Below are 19451 nucleotides of genomic sequence, written 5' to 3' on the forward strand. Positions count from 1 at the left end.
CTTGAGGCTACACTAGGGGCGGAGTTTGACCTCTCAAGTCTCAAAACATCACTAATCCGCGTCGGACATTCTGGCACAGGCCATCACCAGCCCCACTTGTACAAGAAAGGGACACATTTTCACCGGAGAAAAAAAAAAAAAAAACACTGTCCGGACCGGGTCTGTGTGGCATCAAACACAGACTCGGGCTGCCGCCTGTGTGCGCGTCGGAGGGATTGGTAATGCTGCACTATGACAGATAGTGCGTTACATGCGTCTGGACATATCTGCAGTCATTTCTAGCCAGTTTTATTCGCAGGATTCGGCGAGAAGTCGTGGGATTTGCGCGTTGACAGCTGGACCGCCCTGCGCCTTCATTGGAGGCGAGCAGCCAAGGAACCGCTTCCCTTTAAGGTGAGTCTGCAGAGCACTTGTTTTCTCAACGCCTGAATGCAAGTTGCGGCATATTTATGCTACTGTAGCTGACCGGGCGCCGTTCCCGTATACAGTTGACTGAGAGGCTGGTGGAGCACTGGCAGCATGCCTCCTGCTGTGGAAACGCGCTCGACGAAGATTGCGAGGTTTTCAAGGCAGGAAAACAAAGGATTGTTAAAAAATAAATTAAAATCAGTTCAATAAAGGATTTATGTCCTCGTTATGAACCCTTCTGCAAAGATGGGTGCTTAAGTGAGACCGTATAGGCCTATACAAGCGTCACATGGTGTTCAGAGAGGTTGGTGCAGAAACACATGTGGGCACTTTAACCAAATGTAAGCTTTAAATAGGATTTTTAAATATGAAAAATGTTTGAATATTTATGCAATTTTGTGGTAGAAATGACGTCATACAAACATACAATCAGTAATGTTTTGAACATATAAATTAAAGGCACATTTACAAATATGCCTCTAACAATATAAAACATAGTATATGCCTGTTCAACATCAAAAATAAGAATTTTTTCTTTGTCATGTGTTCGTAAGTGAAAATATTGATATCTCTCCACCTATGTATGAATATTACAAATGTACCCTAAACAAACTAGAAGAGCAGCAGATGAGGAAAAAAGTGTCTTCATCTCTGTGTTTTCATTTTATGGTGTTGGATTGAGCTTCTTGTCCTAAAATTTAATGTAATGGAATTTCAAGACAAAGCTACTGTTTATATTTATTATTACACCCCTAAAGTTTTTTTTATTTTTTTTTTAATTATAATTGCACATTATCATATTCATAAGAAAATAGCATTTCAGGGCAAAGCCGAACTGTACACTATCCTTGCAAATTTGAATTTAAGCAAGACTGCAGCATTTTGGGTTTAAAAATAGCCTAGCATTTGTATTACGTTTCAAAAAAAAAGTAGTATTGATAAAATGTAACAATTACAATCCAATAGGTGTAATGTTTAGGATTTATTGTAATGTTACCCCTTGCATTATTATACTGTTACCCTACTTATGTATATTTAATTTTTACTGTAAACAATGTATAAGTGATGAAGCAATGGCTGGGTGAAAAATACAATTAAAAACACAGGTAACAGAACATTTGTAAGTCTTAAAAGTTGAATGGGGTTTGTTGTTTCTATATAAGCCGTTGTAAAGTATTAAAAACAGTTCAGATGTTGTCATGTTCTTGCATCAGCCGTTGTGGTGGTCAGATTGGAGATTGTGGAGGGTTGTGAAGGCGGCTGATCATAGAGGTGGTGCCGAACTCAAAGCTCAGGTCTTATCTCTGTGGTTCTGAGATATGATATTCACAATTCATGGTTTCAGAATGAACTGCATGCATAGTTAATTTTAGTTTTTATCTGCTATATTGAGTAGAAGTGTTTGATCTAATGAGGAAAAGTTTATTTAAGTTTATTATTACATTATGTCTTCTACATTTATGGTTTGCCTCTCCCTTTCCTCCTTCCCCCAGATTTTATCGAGTTGCCATTCAATGTCCAGTAGCACATGGCTGAAACTGCCCTGTGGCTGATCCTGACAATGCTTTCAACAAACCGCTCTGGAGGTGCATGGGGATGAAATGGATGGAGCCCATGGCCAGACCAACGCACCAGCTCCCACCTCCCAGCATGTCCAGCTGCAGCAAGTCTCCAAACTCTGGAGAAGGTAGATGACACAATTCATCTGTCATCTCACCAAATAAGTCATTTGGATTAGTGATGTAATGAAAACTGTGTCCAAGATGAACTCAGTTTTTATCCATGGCTGCTTATTTTATCTCCACGGTGCCATGCAGTAATAATCCTATTTGAAAACCATCAGTACAGCAGTGCAAACTAAAACAAAATGAGAATGCACTGAAGTTTACAAGAATGAATATGTACTGTATGTTTAGTTTGTATGATTTCGTTAAATCAAGTTTAGATTACTGAAGAAGAACAATATATAATGGAATATACATAGCATGTAAATTGATCCAAAAGAATTAATTTCAATTCAATTCAACTTTGCTTGTATAGCACCAAATCACAACATACATTATCTCAAGGCGCTTTACAGGGTAAGATCAAGACCTCTCAATATGAGAGAAATCCAACAGTTTCCACAATGAGCAAACAGTTGGCAACAGTGGAGAGGAAAAAACTAAATTTTATTAGGAGGAAACCTCCAACAGAACCAGACCTAGGGTGGGTGGCCATCTGCCTCGACTGGTTGGGTTGAGACATAAAGAAATAGACAAGCACCCTCTATGTGAAACACAAAATATACGATACGATACGATACGATACGATACGATACGATACGATACGATACGATACGATACGATATGATACGATATGATACGATACGATACGATACGATACTTTATTGTCCCCATGGGAAAATTTGTCATGGACTCCAGTGCAGCATACATGTCAAAACATGAGGATTTGTTTCATCAGTTGCAGGCTCTAACTCCATGGCATGGGTGAAGATGTTCAAAAAACCTGGAGGAGGATTGAAGAAGTCCTACCAGCCTGGGAGCATGCTGTCTCTCGCGCTCACCAAAGGCCTGCTGAATGAGCCGGGGCAGAATAGCTGTTTTCTAAACAGTGCTGTTCAGGTGAGAACCATTTTCTACCAACTCTTAATTACTGAAAATAAACTTAAATTTAATTATTTTACTTATTTACACTGAAATAATTACAAAACTATGTCAATGCTCAAACAAACAATACATTCTTCTTGTAACATTTCTGCACTTAGTTTGAAGCACCACACTGAAAAGCAGCATACACAGCATTTTTGATCTCCAGAGGGCAGAAGTACACCACAAAACCAACTCCGCAAACTGTAAAACTACAGCACACAACAAACATCTTGTTTATTTGGCAAACATTTTGGGAGAAGCCTGGACTCAGCCACATGGATCAGCAAACCAAAATAATGAGCTGGAAATGATTAAAAGCTGTGAAAAGTTGCAGAGTCCAGTGTTAATTTTCAGTTTTCAGTAGCAACCCTTTTTAATTACACAAAGGCATTTAATTCAATGTTAATATCAAAAATAATTTAATCTGTCTCCGCAGTTCCAACTTCTGAAACCCCTGAATAAAATATCTCGATCTCAGCTGCTGTTGTGAATTCTTCGCAGGTGCTTTGGCAGCTGGACATCTTCAGGAGAAGTTTGAGGCAGCTCTCAGGTCACTTTTGTCTCGGTGATGCCTGCATTTTCTGTGCTTTAAAGGTTTGTAGGTTCGGTTTTTGGATTTAAAGCTAAATCAGACATTGTTTTGTTTTTATTAGTATTGTTTATTATGTCATATTTCTCTTTGACGATTCTGGTATTAAACATTTCCAATAATAATGGTTGTCAGGGATAGTTTTAACAATTGTCATGAACTAACTAATCATTGTTTTCTTTTTTTTCAGAGTATATTCAGCCAGTTTCAGCAGAGTAGAGAGCGTGTGCTCCCCTCCGACAGCCTGCGTAACGCCCTAGCTGAAACTTTTAAGGATGAGCAACGCTTTCAACTTGGCCTGATGGATGATGCTGCAGAGTGCTTTGTACGTTGACACTCAAAAGTAATAAGTCCTTTCCACAGTGACTGTTTTATTGAATAATGTTATCGTGCTTCCTCCTCTCACTTGGAGGACTCAGACTCTGTTTTATCATATACAACCATTTTAAATCTGTTTGAATTTAGTTAGTTGTTACAGAATTAGACCATGAAGATGTAGATGTTTCAAGTGTTTCACATACATGTTTGAGTGATGACTGATTGATTCACAGTTTGTAAGGAAACACAGAATTTTTAAGGTTTTAACATAACAATTCAATCTTTGTGTTTCTAACTGTGCCATAGTGCATATGTAGCAAGTGTATGTGCACGTATGCAATACTGGTACTGTATCTGCTCTTACTTCTTATCTAATAGGAGAACATCCTCGAGCGAATTCATTTGCACATAGTTTCAGACACTGCAACTGATGCTTGTTCATCCAAATCCTGCATCACCCATCAGAAGTTTGCAATGATGCTTTATGAGCAGGTAACTATTATTATCAGAGCTGTTTGTCATTTCATTTGTTCAATGATGTGGAAAAAAACTGTGCAGTACTGTTCTAAGATATGCATTAATGTGAAGTACATAGAGACGATAATAAGATGCTCAGTTTTTACAGGAGGAAGAAAAATGAAGGTGATTAAGAATAACAAAGAACGACTCCTACAGCTGCCATTACTAAATGTTAGAGTTGCGTAGTGTAGTTGTAGTGAGTTGATGTTAATGGCTTTTTAATGCACATGTCATTTGCTAAAAGGTAAATACAAAATGTAATCTGTTAAATAATCTTTCCTTTTCTTTTGCAGTTTGTGTGTCGCTGTTGTGGCGCATCTTCAGACCCACACCCGTTCACAGAATTTGTTCATTATGTCTCAACCACTGCTTTATGGTGAGTGCTGAATAAATGTCAAAAGTATTAAACAAGTTTGCTAGAAAATAATTTGATTGCAGTTTTCTTAGTTGAATATCGTTCCCTCCCTTCAACAGCCATAGTTTGAGTCTCTTTTTATATGTACAGTATATCGGAGTGTTTTCACTGTTAGTGTTGTTCTGCATAAATTTGTACGTTCAGGATCCTAAACTTGACCTTTAGAAGCTTGATGTGTCTTTTTGACACCTGAGTGATAAAAACGCATCACTGACATGTGCGCTGTCGTGACATGTTCTGTAACACGCTCCACCATTAATCACTTGTGATACTGGATTTTAAAGATTTAGTTAAATCATCATATTATTTAACAGCCAGGGTTGATTATCATCTCTGGGTCTGCCCTGACATTTCTCAAAAGGCTGAAGATGCCAGACGATTGTTTGGTTTTATATTTTCATAATTTCCTCAAATATGAGGCTGCACATGATGCCTGCTCAGTTCACTTTTTGCATGCATGTGTACTTGAGTCCTGCACACGGTAAAAAGTAATCGTTATTAAAGATTTGGCTTAATTCAAACCTCTTTTTCAGCGTGTACAAAAACTGAACATTAAAATCTTGTATGAAAATGTATGAATTTGTGGAAGATCTGTGCTATTGGATTGCATTTAATTGTATAGGTGTACTGAATAAAGTGGCCAGGGAGTGCATATCCCAGTTTCAAACAGTTCTTATTGATAGCAAGTTTGTTACTGCATGAGTAAAGGTTATGCGTGGAGGTTGTGGTGATTTTATTATTTATGAGCAGTCTCTGTGTTTACACGTTGTATACACAGCCAACAGGTTGATCGCATGTTGGGGAAGAACGAGCGGCTCAGGTCAGACATGTTTGGAGAATTGCTGCAGGCAGCAAACAACACAGGTGACCTCCGAAGCTGCCCGGTATGTGATTAATTGTTAATGTTTATTTTTATGTGATGTTTTTCTTGAATGAATTAACAAATCTTTTCAAAGTGGTGACTCAATACTTTTCCCTGTTCTGCTGTTTTGTCAAAACATCTGTCTGAATTCCACCATTAAATGCTGATTTGATACAGGCAGTTATTAATGAATAATTTAGCCATTCAGCCGAACAGTTAGCATGTTACTGTAAAATGGACACAAAAATAATTCTTGCAACTATGCAGAGTACACTCTGTGCTTTCTGCTGTGACACTGCACTTGAAGCGGCCGGAAGGAGACGGTGCCAGACTAGTGTTAGGATATAAATAGCAGTAAGGGCTTATCCACTGTTTTTCTCTCATCTGTATTTGCTGCCACTGTCTTCCTCTTCAGTGTGCATCTCTGTGGTGAAGCTGAGGGCTCTGTTCCAATGAACCCATTATTCTACCGGAAACATCAAACTGCAGTACTGACTTAACAATACTGATGTGCAGATATTACTGGCTCTTTTCCATCTTTGCAATAGTCCTAATTGTGGCATTTTGAAGTGATGAGTCACATGAGTTTTATTTCAGTCTTGTCTAAGTGTGTGTATGAGAGACAGAGAGATTGAGCCGCAAACTAAAGGACTACTCTGACATTTAGGAAAATTTGCTCATTTATTTCTTATTGAGACTTGAAATAAAACATCAATTCACTTTTATCTCTTTGGATCCATGATCCATGTTTAGCCTTCCTTCTGCACACAACCTGGAAGCAGGGGAACAGCTAACCTCAGCCGTGTTGTTTACACACTGACATCCTATTCTGTTTTATACGCTGCAGAGATTTTGACATTATTTCTGGTCGACTGGTTTCTGTCTTGTTTACTTTATTCCGGTATCTTTGATGACATTATCCATGTAGTGTAAAGCACTTTGTAACAATAGTTCTATTGATTTCTGTCTGACTTCAATGTTTTTCTGTTATGTATGTTGATATTATGATGGGCCTTCATATATGTTTTTCTACATATTTTGCAGAGTGACTGTGGCCAGAGTATCAAGATCCGCCGTGTGCTCATGAACTGTCCAGAGATTGTGACTATAGGATTTGTATGGGATGCTGAGCAGTCTGATCTTACGGATGATGTCATTCGTTCACTTGGCCCGCGTTTGAACCTGTGTGGGGTAAGAGCATCATCTCCGTCATCATCATTGTTGTACTGTGCAAAGCGATTTGCCAGTTGAGGCGTGAAAAGATTTTACCTAAAAAATGCATATCCACAAAATTCACAATCACAGCTCTCTTTTTTTTTCCTTTTGGTTATGATATTATAAAATGAAGGTTAGGAAGAAAAGGGTTATCAAAACCACACACATGAATTTTATTCTCATAGGATTTAGTGTCTGCCCCGAGAGAAATGTGCAGAGATCAAACTTCAATTTGCTCTCTTTCAGCTTTTCAACCGTGTCACTGATGAAAATGCCAAACGGAGCGAGCTACATCTGGTGGGGATGATCTGTTTTTCGAGTAAACACTACTCGGCTTTTGCCTATCACACCAAATCTTCAAAATGGATGTTTTTTGATGATGCTACTGTGAAGGAGGTTAGGAACTCTGCTATTAATCTGCTTTATCCCAAAGGTCTACTACCTGTTACTGTCTGTTACATGCTCTAATATCATACTTTTCTTTATCACAGATTGGATCCAAATGGAAAGATGTCGCCTCTAAATGTATCAGGGGACATTTCCAGCCACTTCTTTTATTTTACACTAATCCTGAGGGAAGTCCAGTGTCTAATGAAGATGCACCAAGACAAACCACAATGTGTCCCCGGTACAAAGCCCAAGTAAATGGTGACATGACAAGTAAGACAATCCTCCAGTTATCCACACATCTTTACATCTTTATTTACATATAGAGGCTTTACAATACCTTTACTGTTATATCAAACAATGTGACAGATGCAGCTGTTCTTTGTACTGCTAACTTTGAAAAATTATATATTTCAGTGATGTAGGGGCCTATAAAAATTGTTATTGCGCCATCTTAAACAACAGGTAACCACAGGATACCTCAGGATAAATGAAAGTGGAGGAGGAGTGGAGGAGGAGTGGAGGAGGAGTGGGGGTGGAGGTTTAAACACGAGCCACCTTCTTTCCTTTGAAAAGTGAGAATGGTAAAATCCACTCTGCTTCCAGATCATTATCTCCAGTATCATTACTGCTTATTAAACACAAACCTTGTCTTGAATCATCCTATTTTGACCACAGTCAGTTGCCGAAAGGAAATAAATCACTCACTTCCGTCCGTTGTAAGCTTTGGACCGTATGTATGACGAACAACTGCCTGTTTTTCAGATAATGAATGACTGAATTTAGAATTTGAGCTGAATCAAGATAGACATAATCCATCATAAGCTGCGTAGTCACAAAAAAAAAAAAAAAACCTCTGAGAAGTTATTTTTCACAAGTGGATGTGTCAGAGTGGATTAACTTGTTTATCCCATGGCTATTGGCCTGCAATTAAAAAAAGTATGCTTTGTTTATTTTGAAAGCAGCGTCCTTTTTAATTAAAACTTTGTGTCAGGTACACACACACACACACACACACACACACACACACACACACACAAGGTCTTTGACCCCCCTGGGAATAAATATTGCTTTACTGCTTCACAGAATAGTACACCCACAGTCTATAAAACACTTCATTTAGAACGGCGATAAGGCCTTCACATCGGCCTGGGTATATAATACATGTATGCCACATTTTCCACATGCATTCTACCTCCACTGAGAAACAAGTGTGGAAAGATGATCACTTAATTAGTAAAGAGTATGCAAGTAGACATCCCTAGAGAAGGAAGTGTGTGAGCGTCACTGTAACACATGTGATTTGTGAACTTTAGGCAGCTAATATTCAAGTCATTCTTCACAATATTTAACCAATAAAATGACTTACGTGAAGGCAACTGTACGCGTGCACACACACCTTTTTATCAAAGGTGCACATTTAATTATAAAGGTCAAGTATCTTAAGTCACCATATGCTCAATTAGGGTCCGATTAGCTCCGCCAAGGAGGTTATGTTTTCCCTCGTGTCTGTTTAGAGTTACACAAACTGATTTGCACTGAACTTGGTCATTTTGAGGCAGATCTGAAACATTTACTATGAATTTAAATTTTTGTCTCTAAGGTTTGATGTGTGTTGTTTGACACTGGCAGAGAGCTGTGCTCTCTAACTGCACTTCTAGTTGGTGTACAGGTTATAAACAGTCACACAAATGAAGAATAATTTTTGTAATGTGTCAGGTGAAATGAGACAGCAACATAGTAGTATTATTAATGACTAATAAGAGAGTGATAGGAATTACAATATTTATATTTGTCTGATAATGTATTTCCAAAAAAATCATATCTATTATAACATTTGAACAATTTTTCTAAAAGTATCATTAAGTGAAATTAAATGTCAACAATGCCAGTACCTATGACAATAATGATGTCACTCCAAAAAAATTACAGTTATGGTTTGCATTGGGATTGAGAGAGTGTTGTTAAACCATGGGCAGAAAGATTGTCCTGCCCTGTGTGCTGGCTTGAACTTGACATGAGGATGATGCCTCTGTTTGCACGCAGATTACCACCCACGCCTCCCTCCCTAATCCCTGCTCCTGTGGCAAAGCGCACTCATGCTCCTGCTCCACAGTTCTCACTCCTCCCCTAGACATTTCCGATGTTTGTCTCCATTAATATATCTGGTTTTTATTTTGGTTTTTTTGGCAATGGCGCCTTGCCCGTTTAGATGGATTGTTCTGCTTTAGTGCGGTGGCCAGACACTTTGACTGGCATGGGACGGCATTCTTGTTTTTATGAAAATAAGCGTAAGTAAATGATATTTTTTTAGTGTTAGAGTCAAGCGTAGCTCAGATTGAAACATTTATTGTTTTTTTTACTATAATCTCATTTGTTAAACTATTGTTGAGGCTTACTGAAGTACTGTTAGTTTTCCCTACAGTACATAATGATAGGAGTTTTAATTTCTTCCAATTTAATTTATCCACTCCAACTACAACTAACCAAGACAACTGCCCTGCAGCATTATAAGACACTTGCATTACTAAGCTTGAGAGTGTCTCTGTAACTTCAGGCAACATGATGAAGTGTGTATTAGTTAATTACATGGCAGTTGTCTGAATCTAGCATGCTTTTTCAGTAGAGGTCTTGTACTTATGTCAGCATTAGGCTACATGAATAAATCTGAAAATCCATAATACTACAGCTTACTCACTGCTGTTACTCACCACTGTTGTAACATCCAGCAGCCATGCACATGCACACAGCTTTATGCAGTTTTTATAGCTTGTGTTTAAGAGAGAATTTCCTTCACCTGTTTCCTATTTATTATACTGTCATTATATTTTGCTGTAGATCTTCACAAAAATGTGAAGCATTGTCTTGAAGCACAGTACTAATTGCGTAAAAACTCAGTTGTAAAGAAGGAAACAGTGCTGCAGAAAGTGATCTAACCAAGACGCAGAAAGGAGGTGTTGAGATATAAAACTGAAAGACAGTGGCAGCTGTTAGGTAAATGTGCTGATTTGGAGGCAGATGTTCGCACTTCACTGCAGCTCTGTTTCTCGCAGTGACCTGCTTGCTACAGAGGCAAAGAGGCACACTACAGTGTTGGCAAATCTGTAAGCAGTAGTGTATTTTAACATGCATGATGCACTGGCATCTGTTCTTAGGTAAAGAATTTTTGTTTTGTTTTGTCTGCATTTGCAGAAAGGATGCAAGGTTATCAAAACATCTATTATAGCGGCACTGGAATTTGTAATGAGTGACAGAGTAGTTAGTAATGACCTGACTGATGAGCCTTGGTCAGAGAGTTGAGGATATAATGATGGTTTCTGAAGCTCATTGCCTGCAGTGCATAGCACACTGTAAATTAGTTTGAACCCAGAACAAGTTACGGGGCCATCAGATGGCTAAAACACCTCAGGTTAACCTCATATGGAGAAATTTCATGTTGTACCCCAAAACAGTCAATGATGTACACAGTCATGTCATGTCTTGTTTTTCAAGTTCATTGATGTCTTCTGCAGGTAAAGCAGCTGACACTAATGTCAGCAGGCCTGAGAAAATGCTATTTATGAACCAATAAAAAAATCACAAGTTCAAAGAACAGCAGCAGTTTTCTGCATTGAAGCACAGCAACTCATCTGCCATTTCATTTTTTTCCCCTCAGCAAAACATCCCCTTGGCAGTCCTAACAAATTCCAGGAACCTTTCATGGAGAATTTGCAGAGGCCAGGTGAAACGTCAAAAAAGGACAGAGGGCATCGGAGAACTGACCCATCACAACACAAAGGTAGGGCATTGTGTCAGCATCATAGGTTTAGGGGGAACACTGATATTACAGAGGCAAAAACAAAGACATACAGGGGCGATACAGTGCAGATAATTGTAAGTCACAAGATGTTGGAAATAGTCATTCCACTAATGATCTGTGTCTACTTTGTGTAGAGATGGCTCATGCAAGATCATCACCTCCTCCAGAGAATGGACTGAGGCCTCCTGCGGACCAAAAATTAAAAAGCTATCAACGCACTGAGAAGTCATCAAACCATTCAAGCAGAGGATCTCAGGAGCCACGTGGACAGTCCTTGGGCACACAGGGTGGTGGGCATGGCCAGAAAAACAACACCTCCCCAAGTCGCTATGATCAAGATAGCTGTCAGGAACAATGGGAAAAAGGTGTAAGTGGAGGAAGCCGCAATAAATCTAAGTCCACTTGGAGACCCATCCGGGAGGTGTTGAATGTGGACACTGTGCTGAACGAACTGGAGCAGCGCCGGCAACAGCAGCATGACAGTCCGCGGCGCAGCAAGCCTTCCTCACTGGAAAGGGTGCACGCTGAACCAAGTCGAGACCATGAGAGGGAATATGTACGAACCAGAGACGATCGAAAGCAGAAGTGTTTAATGACGATTTATGAGGATGAGCAGAGGCTTGAGACTGAGAGCCACAGCTCTGTAGAGTCAGAGAGCAGGGCCAACCAACAGAGGGGCAGCAGGCTTAAAGGTGGCCCCAAGACGCTGCTGCGTAGTGACACCTGGACCATTCAGAGGACAGAGTCTGGCTATGAGAGTAGTGATAGACTCAGCAGTGGCTCCACCAATCCTGACTCACCTGGGGTTGATGGCTTTGCTGTTAAAGACCAGAGATCAACACCAGAGGCACAGTTGCAAAGGTAAGACACAGCCGTGTAATTTTTCGGGGGACTTCTGCACAAGGACAAATGGAGGTGTGGAGTAAATACTGGATTACTGACAACTACAGATGTGGTAACAGCCTGATGTTAAGAGCCTATTCCCATGCAAATTTGGAAGAAACCCTTTAATTAAATAAAAACAACTTGTTTGTTTTGAAAATTCATACCAGTAACAGTCCAAATTGTGGATCTTAAATACTGTCCTATAAATAATTCTCATTCGGTAATTAGTCATGGTCCCACTGTACAGAAACAATGAAACAGTTTTTATGTTTTATATGTTTTCAAGTGAAGGGATTATGTTAATAGCTGATGAACCACATGCTTCTCTTCTATTTTTTCTATTTCTCAGATATTCAGTGCATGCATGCAGGGGTTTGCTATTCTCATCATCATCACCCAGGAATACTTTTGATTTCCTTGGAAACTATAAACACAACACGTGTTCCCATGACATTCCCTTTTCAAACAACGTGTATAATATCAATGTCAGGAAGATGGTTGACACTGTACTATACTGTAACTGTCAATTTACATTCGGTATTTATTCGTTATGATTTGAAAAATAAATGCAACAACTCATTACAAATTATTCCTTGAGATGAAAATGATTTGTCAAATTAACTAAAAAAGAAATGGCCAATGATATACTGCAATATTAATAAGCTTTGTATATATGTATATATATGTGTGTGTGTGTGTGTGTGTGTATATATATGTATATATATATATGTATACACACATATTAATATATGGTATAAGTATAGTATAGTTTTATATACTTATTTATACGTATATATATATATATATAGTATATATAAGTATATAAATATAAGTTTTAGTAGTTACTTAGCTGCTGCTGTATTAAAAGGTTTCTCAGCATATGGTTTCTACACATTGTATTTTAAAACAATAATACATCAAAAGACAAAAATGTTTAATGTTTTGTACTTATGTTAAACAAAAAATCACATTTTGGGATGTTAGAATCCCATTAGCCTGAGCAGACAGTGATTTGGAAAAGTCTTTGTTTCTGCCAGTGTTTTTCATAGGTTTCTGTGCATTATTTGTCTTTCTTTTGTTTGTTTATGGCTGTGCTGAGACATTTTACATTTACTGTATTAACTGATTAATCAGCTTGAAAACATGCTAGTACATGACATGAGAGTAATTTTTGTCTCTTATTTCCAGCCAGCTGCATCAAAAGGGAGGCGATGCAAAATCAAGTATAATGTCCTCACCTTCATACAACGGTCAGTTCTAATACTTACTGAGCTTCGTTAGTTTTTCCTAGCACAGTAAAAATCTCAGCAGGTATTAAATACAGTGTGTGGAATAACCACATCCAGTTACCTAGTTCTGACTATTAAATATTACATTTTTATTTAGTTTTTGGATTGTGATAAGTTAAGTAAATTTAGTTTAAATTATATTGTAGCCTGACGCAGTGTATGACATAATGTGATGCGAATGATTATCCCCTGGCAACAAGTTCACTCAAGTTAACTTAAAAACCACAAAGCTGAAGTAAAAGGATAGACTGAGATACCGATAACAAAAGTAAGATGAAAAAAATATGAAACTTTAGAGCATAAAAGAACATGTCACTGTTTACTGTCAGTTACATCTCACATCTAATCCTCAAACCTCCAGGAAAAGATTTGCAAAGAAAAGAATTAAGTCTTCGTAGATCCAGTATGTAATTACAAGGGACACACACGGGGTTACACACAATGGCTTGAGTATATTAACACATGACTCTCGTGTCCTATATTATTAAGTGTAAGAAAGGTTATTTCATTTTGCCCTATGCGAGTAGGTGCCTGCCACAGGAGAGCAATTTCCAAAAGAAACTTTTCTCTGTTTACTTCTGTCTATTTTGTTAGTCTTTAAAAACAAACAGATGAAGTGTCATCCACCTCTTCTACTGATAATGTGAGAGTAATTGAAGATTGATTAATGTCAGAGTTGATTTCTGAGCTTGTTCTGGCTTATTTAACCTCTTCACCCAGTCAGCCCTGCAGAGGCATTAATCTGATAATAATCCTACAAAGCTCGTTCAGATAGCACAGCTGGACATGGCTGCTGGCATTGTCATGAATATCTTTCTGTTTCATGCACTGCTTTGAGTCTGCTGCACTTGATACTTTATCGAGGCTATGTGCATCTAGAGCCAGTGTTTCCAACTGGCAGCTTTTATCCTTGCATGGACCTCTCCAGGGCAACAGCAAGGGAAAAAAATAACACGTCTATTTTTAAAGGGAAGGAATTCGGCACCACACTGCTTCTCGCTGCGCTGGTGCATGGGGCGAGCGCACTGACTGGTTCATCCAGCTGTGAGAGAGTCTAGTGAGATTAACACTCTGCCGCCACCTTGTGTCCTGAGAGGGCAACAGCTTCTTAGTCAGATGTGTCGGCCCCTTTGTCTTTGCTTAGTGTCTGCCTTTAATTAATTGTGTGTGTGTGTGTGTGTGTGTGTGTGTGCGCCTGTGGATATGCAGATGCCCACTTCATAATTAGTGACGAAGATTAGGGCAAAGTGAAAAAACAGTATTTAAGCTTGGATATTAATCTCAGAATTCAGAGAAAAATAAATCTGAATTATGAGATTAAAGTCTAAAATCTGCGATTCAGAAGAATTCTGACTTCATTCTCAGGATTCTGAATTAAATCTATCAATTCTGAGAAGATTAATCTCAGCACTTAAATCTGTTTTTCACTCTACTCCTCTTCCTGAGATTGTTTTTTTTAGGGCAGATGAATTCCCATTTGTTAATATTATTAGGGATTTTTATTTTCTGTCATAGTTTAGAATATTTCTACTTGTGATCAATTGTCCTTTAGGGCACAATAGTAGTTTTGTGCATTTATACATGCTCTGCATAATTTCATTCCAGAGTTAACGAGGTCAGAAGACAAAAATACTTTTTCCAGTAATTACAGTATGTAAATAGCTATTTGTCACAGTAGTGCAGACCTGTCCAAAAGGAGGACTGCTACACAGACTGTATTCTCAATTTTTAAATTGTCTCTTTTTCTGTCACTATGTTTTGATCACCTTTATTTTATATTTTATAGGTAAACATCAACCCAAACCTCAGGGAAAGAACCATGACCAAGTTTCACATTCGCATCTAAAGTGCAGTCCAAGTTCGAGGTAGTGTACATTTTATTCAAGTATTCCCATTATACATGAATAATCACTTCCATTATTCTCTGTTATAAACAATTCTCTCTCTTTTTCGTAGACGGAAATCAAAGTACAGTTGTAGCACCTCCAGGAAAGCAGTGTCTTCAGACAGGGATTCTGCTGGTTCCGATAACAGGCAGAGTGATCAGCAGGAGCTGACAAACTGTAGAGAAAGTACAGCCCTGAGGCATATCACAAAAACCAGCAGCTCAGAATGGAACAGCTCTGATGATCTTGCTCTCTCGGAGCCCGAGGAAAGAGAAAGCACTTACCGCTCCAGCAACAGCGAGGCCGTCGCCTCTGATTCCCAGCGTCCTCATATTACCCCGCCATACCACCCTCCCAGCAATGTGACTGCAGAACCTCTTCAACTGAACAATCAGCGTCAGCTCGGCACGACAGGGTCACCTCACCTTCGATCCACCCAGCGGATCTCTCCTCACCAAGGCGAAACAAGCCATGCCGTGTTTCGTCCAAGGATGCTTCAAGAACCCTTTCCATCATCTCCTCGCCTTTCATCCACATCCTATGTTAGTCCTCACAGGAAGCCCGACATGTCAGGCCTCCGAACCTTCTCAGATGCAAGCTCCAAGTCTGGCTCTGACCCAGAGAGGAGTACCCCATCGTCATGTGAAAGCGAGGAAAGACTGACTGGATGCAGAGCGGAGCAGGCGGTGCCAGCTCAAGAGGTTTCTCTAACAACATACTTCAATGTGGATAACTGTATGACAGAAACATACCGTCTCAAGTACCACAACCAGAGGCCTCTTGTCCTCTCTGCCACGGTGCCACGGACAGTGGTTGCAACTGAGCGGAGAGATACCAGCCACACACTCCCTGCTGACACACACTCACAAGATGTGCCAAAAGCCAGACCTGAAACAAGTGAGCCTCCATCACTATGCTTGCAAACCTGAATGTACTGTGGGGCTGTGCAGGACATAATATATGTACTGTGAGATGATTTAATTTCAACCACCAGAAATTCTGCTATACTGTTGATCCTGTAGCAGCCAGTCCTTTAATATGTCTGGTTGTTTTATGAAGCAGGACCATTGTATGGAAGATTTAGAATCGTATCTGATTTCTGCATCAATAATGAAGCCCCTTGTTTTGTCAAGCATTTAATTTGTTGTGTCAACTCCAATCATGAACAATTTCCAAGTTAATTTTGAAAACTTTACTCTTCCACCACATGCGTCAATATCACAATATAAAATTGCATATTACCCTAATGGAGGGTTATATTTATATCGCCCACTACTACCTGGAAGATATTGGAAAAGACAAAATGAAAGTATTCAGTTGTCTTCTCTGTCGTGGTGTAAATGTACACAAGGGGAAGCTCCATAAAACACAATGTTAATAATATTTTTTTGTTTTTTCTTTACAGGCCATAATAGCAATAAACCCACTGCAAAATGGAACCCAGTGTCAGCCAAAGGACTGGATGATCATGGTTTTTTATGAGTGTTACTTGGTAAGTTTTGTTTACAAGGATGGACAGTGGTCAGTGGAGTACTAACTGGATGCCAAAGAGTTTAGAGAACGGAAAGATGTTCAGAAGCCCGCCATCTCCAAATTGAGCGGAATGTATTTATGCAAGGTTGTCACATAAGTTAAACCTATTTCTAAATGCTGTCATGTATTGTGTGACAGATTATCAGCTATTACATATACTGTCTTCCATTGTCCTGCAGCATTGCTGCAAGAAGATTTAGTTTTAACCAAAATCTGGACTGTTCTCAGTTTGCACAAAGAGTTTTTTGAGTCTTTTAATCACCTTATGTCAAGTTAAAAATGTTTATTTTTTTATTTGTACAGTAGTTCTGCAGAAGAGCTGCAGAGTTGAAGATATATACCGATACATGTAAAGTCAGGCATGAGAGATAATGGTGAGCCACCATTAGACTGATTGTACTGTGGTTTGCACAGTAATTATACAAAGATGACAGAATGAAGTGTGATAACAAATCACAGCATGATAACATGAAGGGATATGTGAAAGATACTTTATCAGAATATGATGTCATTCTATAAAAAAATGAAATAAAACCTTCCGCAGCAGGTTAAAGGTAGTTCATTTAATCACACCAAAGGAGAGTGAAGTAATAATATTGGAAAAGTTTTTTCTGGGCAGCTTACTGATTTTATGCACATTGAGGGCTTTGGGTCACCAGGGAACAGATGTTGCAACATTCACTTATATTCGGTTACTGATTATTTGTTATCATTTATCAGTTCTTTTACAACATGTATCTGTTAATGAATGACTGCAGGCTGCCCCGTAACAGCCAGCCTCCCATTGGCTGTGAAAATCTGCCAAGAAAGATAAATAAATCATTGCTTCAAATGATTTGTTCATTTTGCTGGAACATTATAGGCACATTTCATGCCATCATTCATAAAAATGTAGAGATCTTTGAGAGAAACAGACTGTGTTCAGTTTCGGTCAGTTACAAAGCCTATCATTTGTAGACTATGACGTTCTGTAGCTGGGGCAGCCCTAAGGTTATTCAGCAGGTCACTATATACGATCATGTAAACTTGTGTATTCTACCTTCGATTGTGCTGGTTCTTGTAATCCTTTTTTGTAATTCACAGTGATGTCAAATTGTATTTTTTCAGTCTTCCTCTTCAAGTAGAAAGATTTAAACAGGTCTGTATTTGCAGGTATTTTCATAAAGATGCCAATATACTTAATATGCCTCTCTGATATTATTATTGACCATACAACACAAAAACACAAGTATTCTTGTTAATAAGATTAATGTTCTGAAACCTGCATGTGGCCTTTACAAAGTCTTACTAGCTGTGTGTACAGCATAAGCATGAGCATGAAAATATTGGACTGTGAGTCCAACAGACATAAATTCTATTGGATTTTACTGAATTGAAATAAAATACATTAATTAAACAGCATTTTGTAACAACAGTTGATTTGGAAACTTTTTAACACTTGAATGATGTTCTATTCTCTTGCTCATGCCAGAACACATACTTTTGTTTATGCATCCATTGTAAATATAAACGGATGATGCAAACAATATGCTGGAATATGCCTGTCCAACACATACTATGCATTCACTAAAAGTTACTTTAAGATTACTTTAACAGCAGATTTTGGTGTTTTTTAAAGCTTTGTATTCTGTACATCAGACATTCCTGAGAACACATAAAAATCAGTGTTACTCAATTTTCAAATATTAATATCAATTTAATTTTCTGGACATTAAATTGCCAAGTCTTTTCCTAAACATCCTGCCATTTATACATTATACATTCATGTGTGTTTTCACTTGCTTTGCATTTTTTTTTCAAGGTATTGCTCTACTATTGTCACTGCACATACTGGCTCACATTTGCTGTTTGTGTGTGTTGTGTTTGAGTTGTCTGACATCAGAGATTTATGTGTGTGTGTGTATGTGTGTGTGTGTGTGGGTGTGGGTGTGGGTGTGAGTGTGGGTGTAATCACACCTAAACATGTAACCTAAACATCTATTTGCATTTTTCACGGTTTATTTATTGACACTGTTAAAATTGAAGAAAAAGGAAGCATCTTCTAATAATGTTTCATTATTTTCACTTTCATTCATTATATAACTCATGCCTTTACAAGCTGATTGTGCTGTAGTTATTATAACTCTATTTTTTTACTGTTATTTTAAGATATCTAATATAGTAAGTAGATAAAGAAATCAAAACTACTAAATCATTGGCTGAAGCTGAATTGAGTATATTAACCAGGTTATCTTAATGTTGTCTCACCTGCAAAGTGTTTTTGTGGTTTGTTATGTGACTAATGGTTCTATATTTTATCTACAGTATTTTTCCTGTTAAAATGATTTCCTGTACCTGTAAGAAAAAAATAGGAACTTTTATTTTACATTCTGATCTGTGTGTCTTCAGTTGTATCAAGAGTGCCTTGACATTTTCAGTGTGTGTGTGTGTGTGTGTGTGTGTGTGTGTATGTGTGTGTGTGTGTGCGTGTGTGTGTGTGTGTGTGCGTGTGTGTGCATGTGTGTGCGTGTGTGTGAGAGTGAAACCACACTTATGGAATGAAGGAGATGAATGAATGGGATGGAGGAGGTCATGCAAAACTTTTGAATATGCAATGCTAATAGTGATAATAGTGACATATCTGCTGACACTCCTTTGTGTGCACCCTTGTACTGTGTTTGTGTGTGGGGGGGTGGGGGGTGAGGGGGTTGGGTGG

General features: G+C 38.5%; 1 protein-coding gene across 1 annotated transcript; it reads left to right on the forward strand.

Moving 5' to 3' along the window:
- Positions 1–305: 305 nt before the first annotated feature.
- LOC111231435 (inactive ubiquitin carboxyl-terminal hydrolase 53-like) lies at positions 306–18620 on the forward strand. Its single transcript, XM_022758525.1, has 17 exons — positions 306–393; positions 1902–2095; positions 2872–3032; positions 3561–3653; positions 3839–3973; positions 4345–4458; positions 4779–4861; positions 5679–5784; positions 6807–6953; positions 7224–7373; positions 7469–7637; positions 11020–11142; positions 11298–12024; positions 13237–13298; positions 15124–15202; positions 15294–16120; positions 16629–18620. Exons 2-17 carry the CDS (start codon positions 1999–2001, stop codon positions 16703–16705), a joined length of 3150 nt encoding a protein of 1049 aa, XP_022614246.1. The 5' UTR covers positions 306–393; positions 1902–1998; the 3' UTR covers positions 16706–18620.
- Positions 18621–19451: the final 831 nt, after the last annotated feature.

This window comes from Seriola dumerili, unplaced genomic scaffold, assembly GCF_002260705.1.
Source record: "Seriola dumerili isolate Sdu_G_001 unplaced genomic scaffold, Sdu_1.0 BDQW01000301.1, whole genome shotgun sequence".
In the NCBI taxonomy this organism is placed as follows: Eukaryota; Metazoa; Chordata; class Actinopteri; order Carangiformes; family Carangidae; genus Seriola; species Seriola dumerili.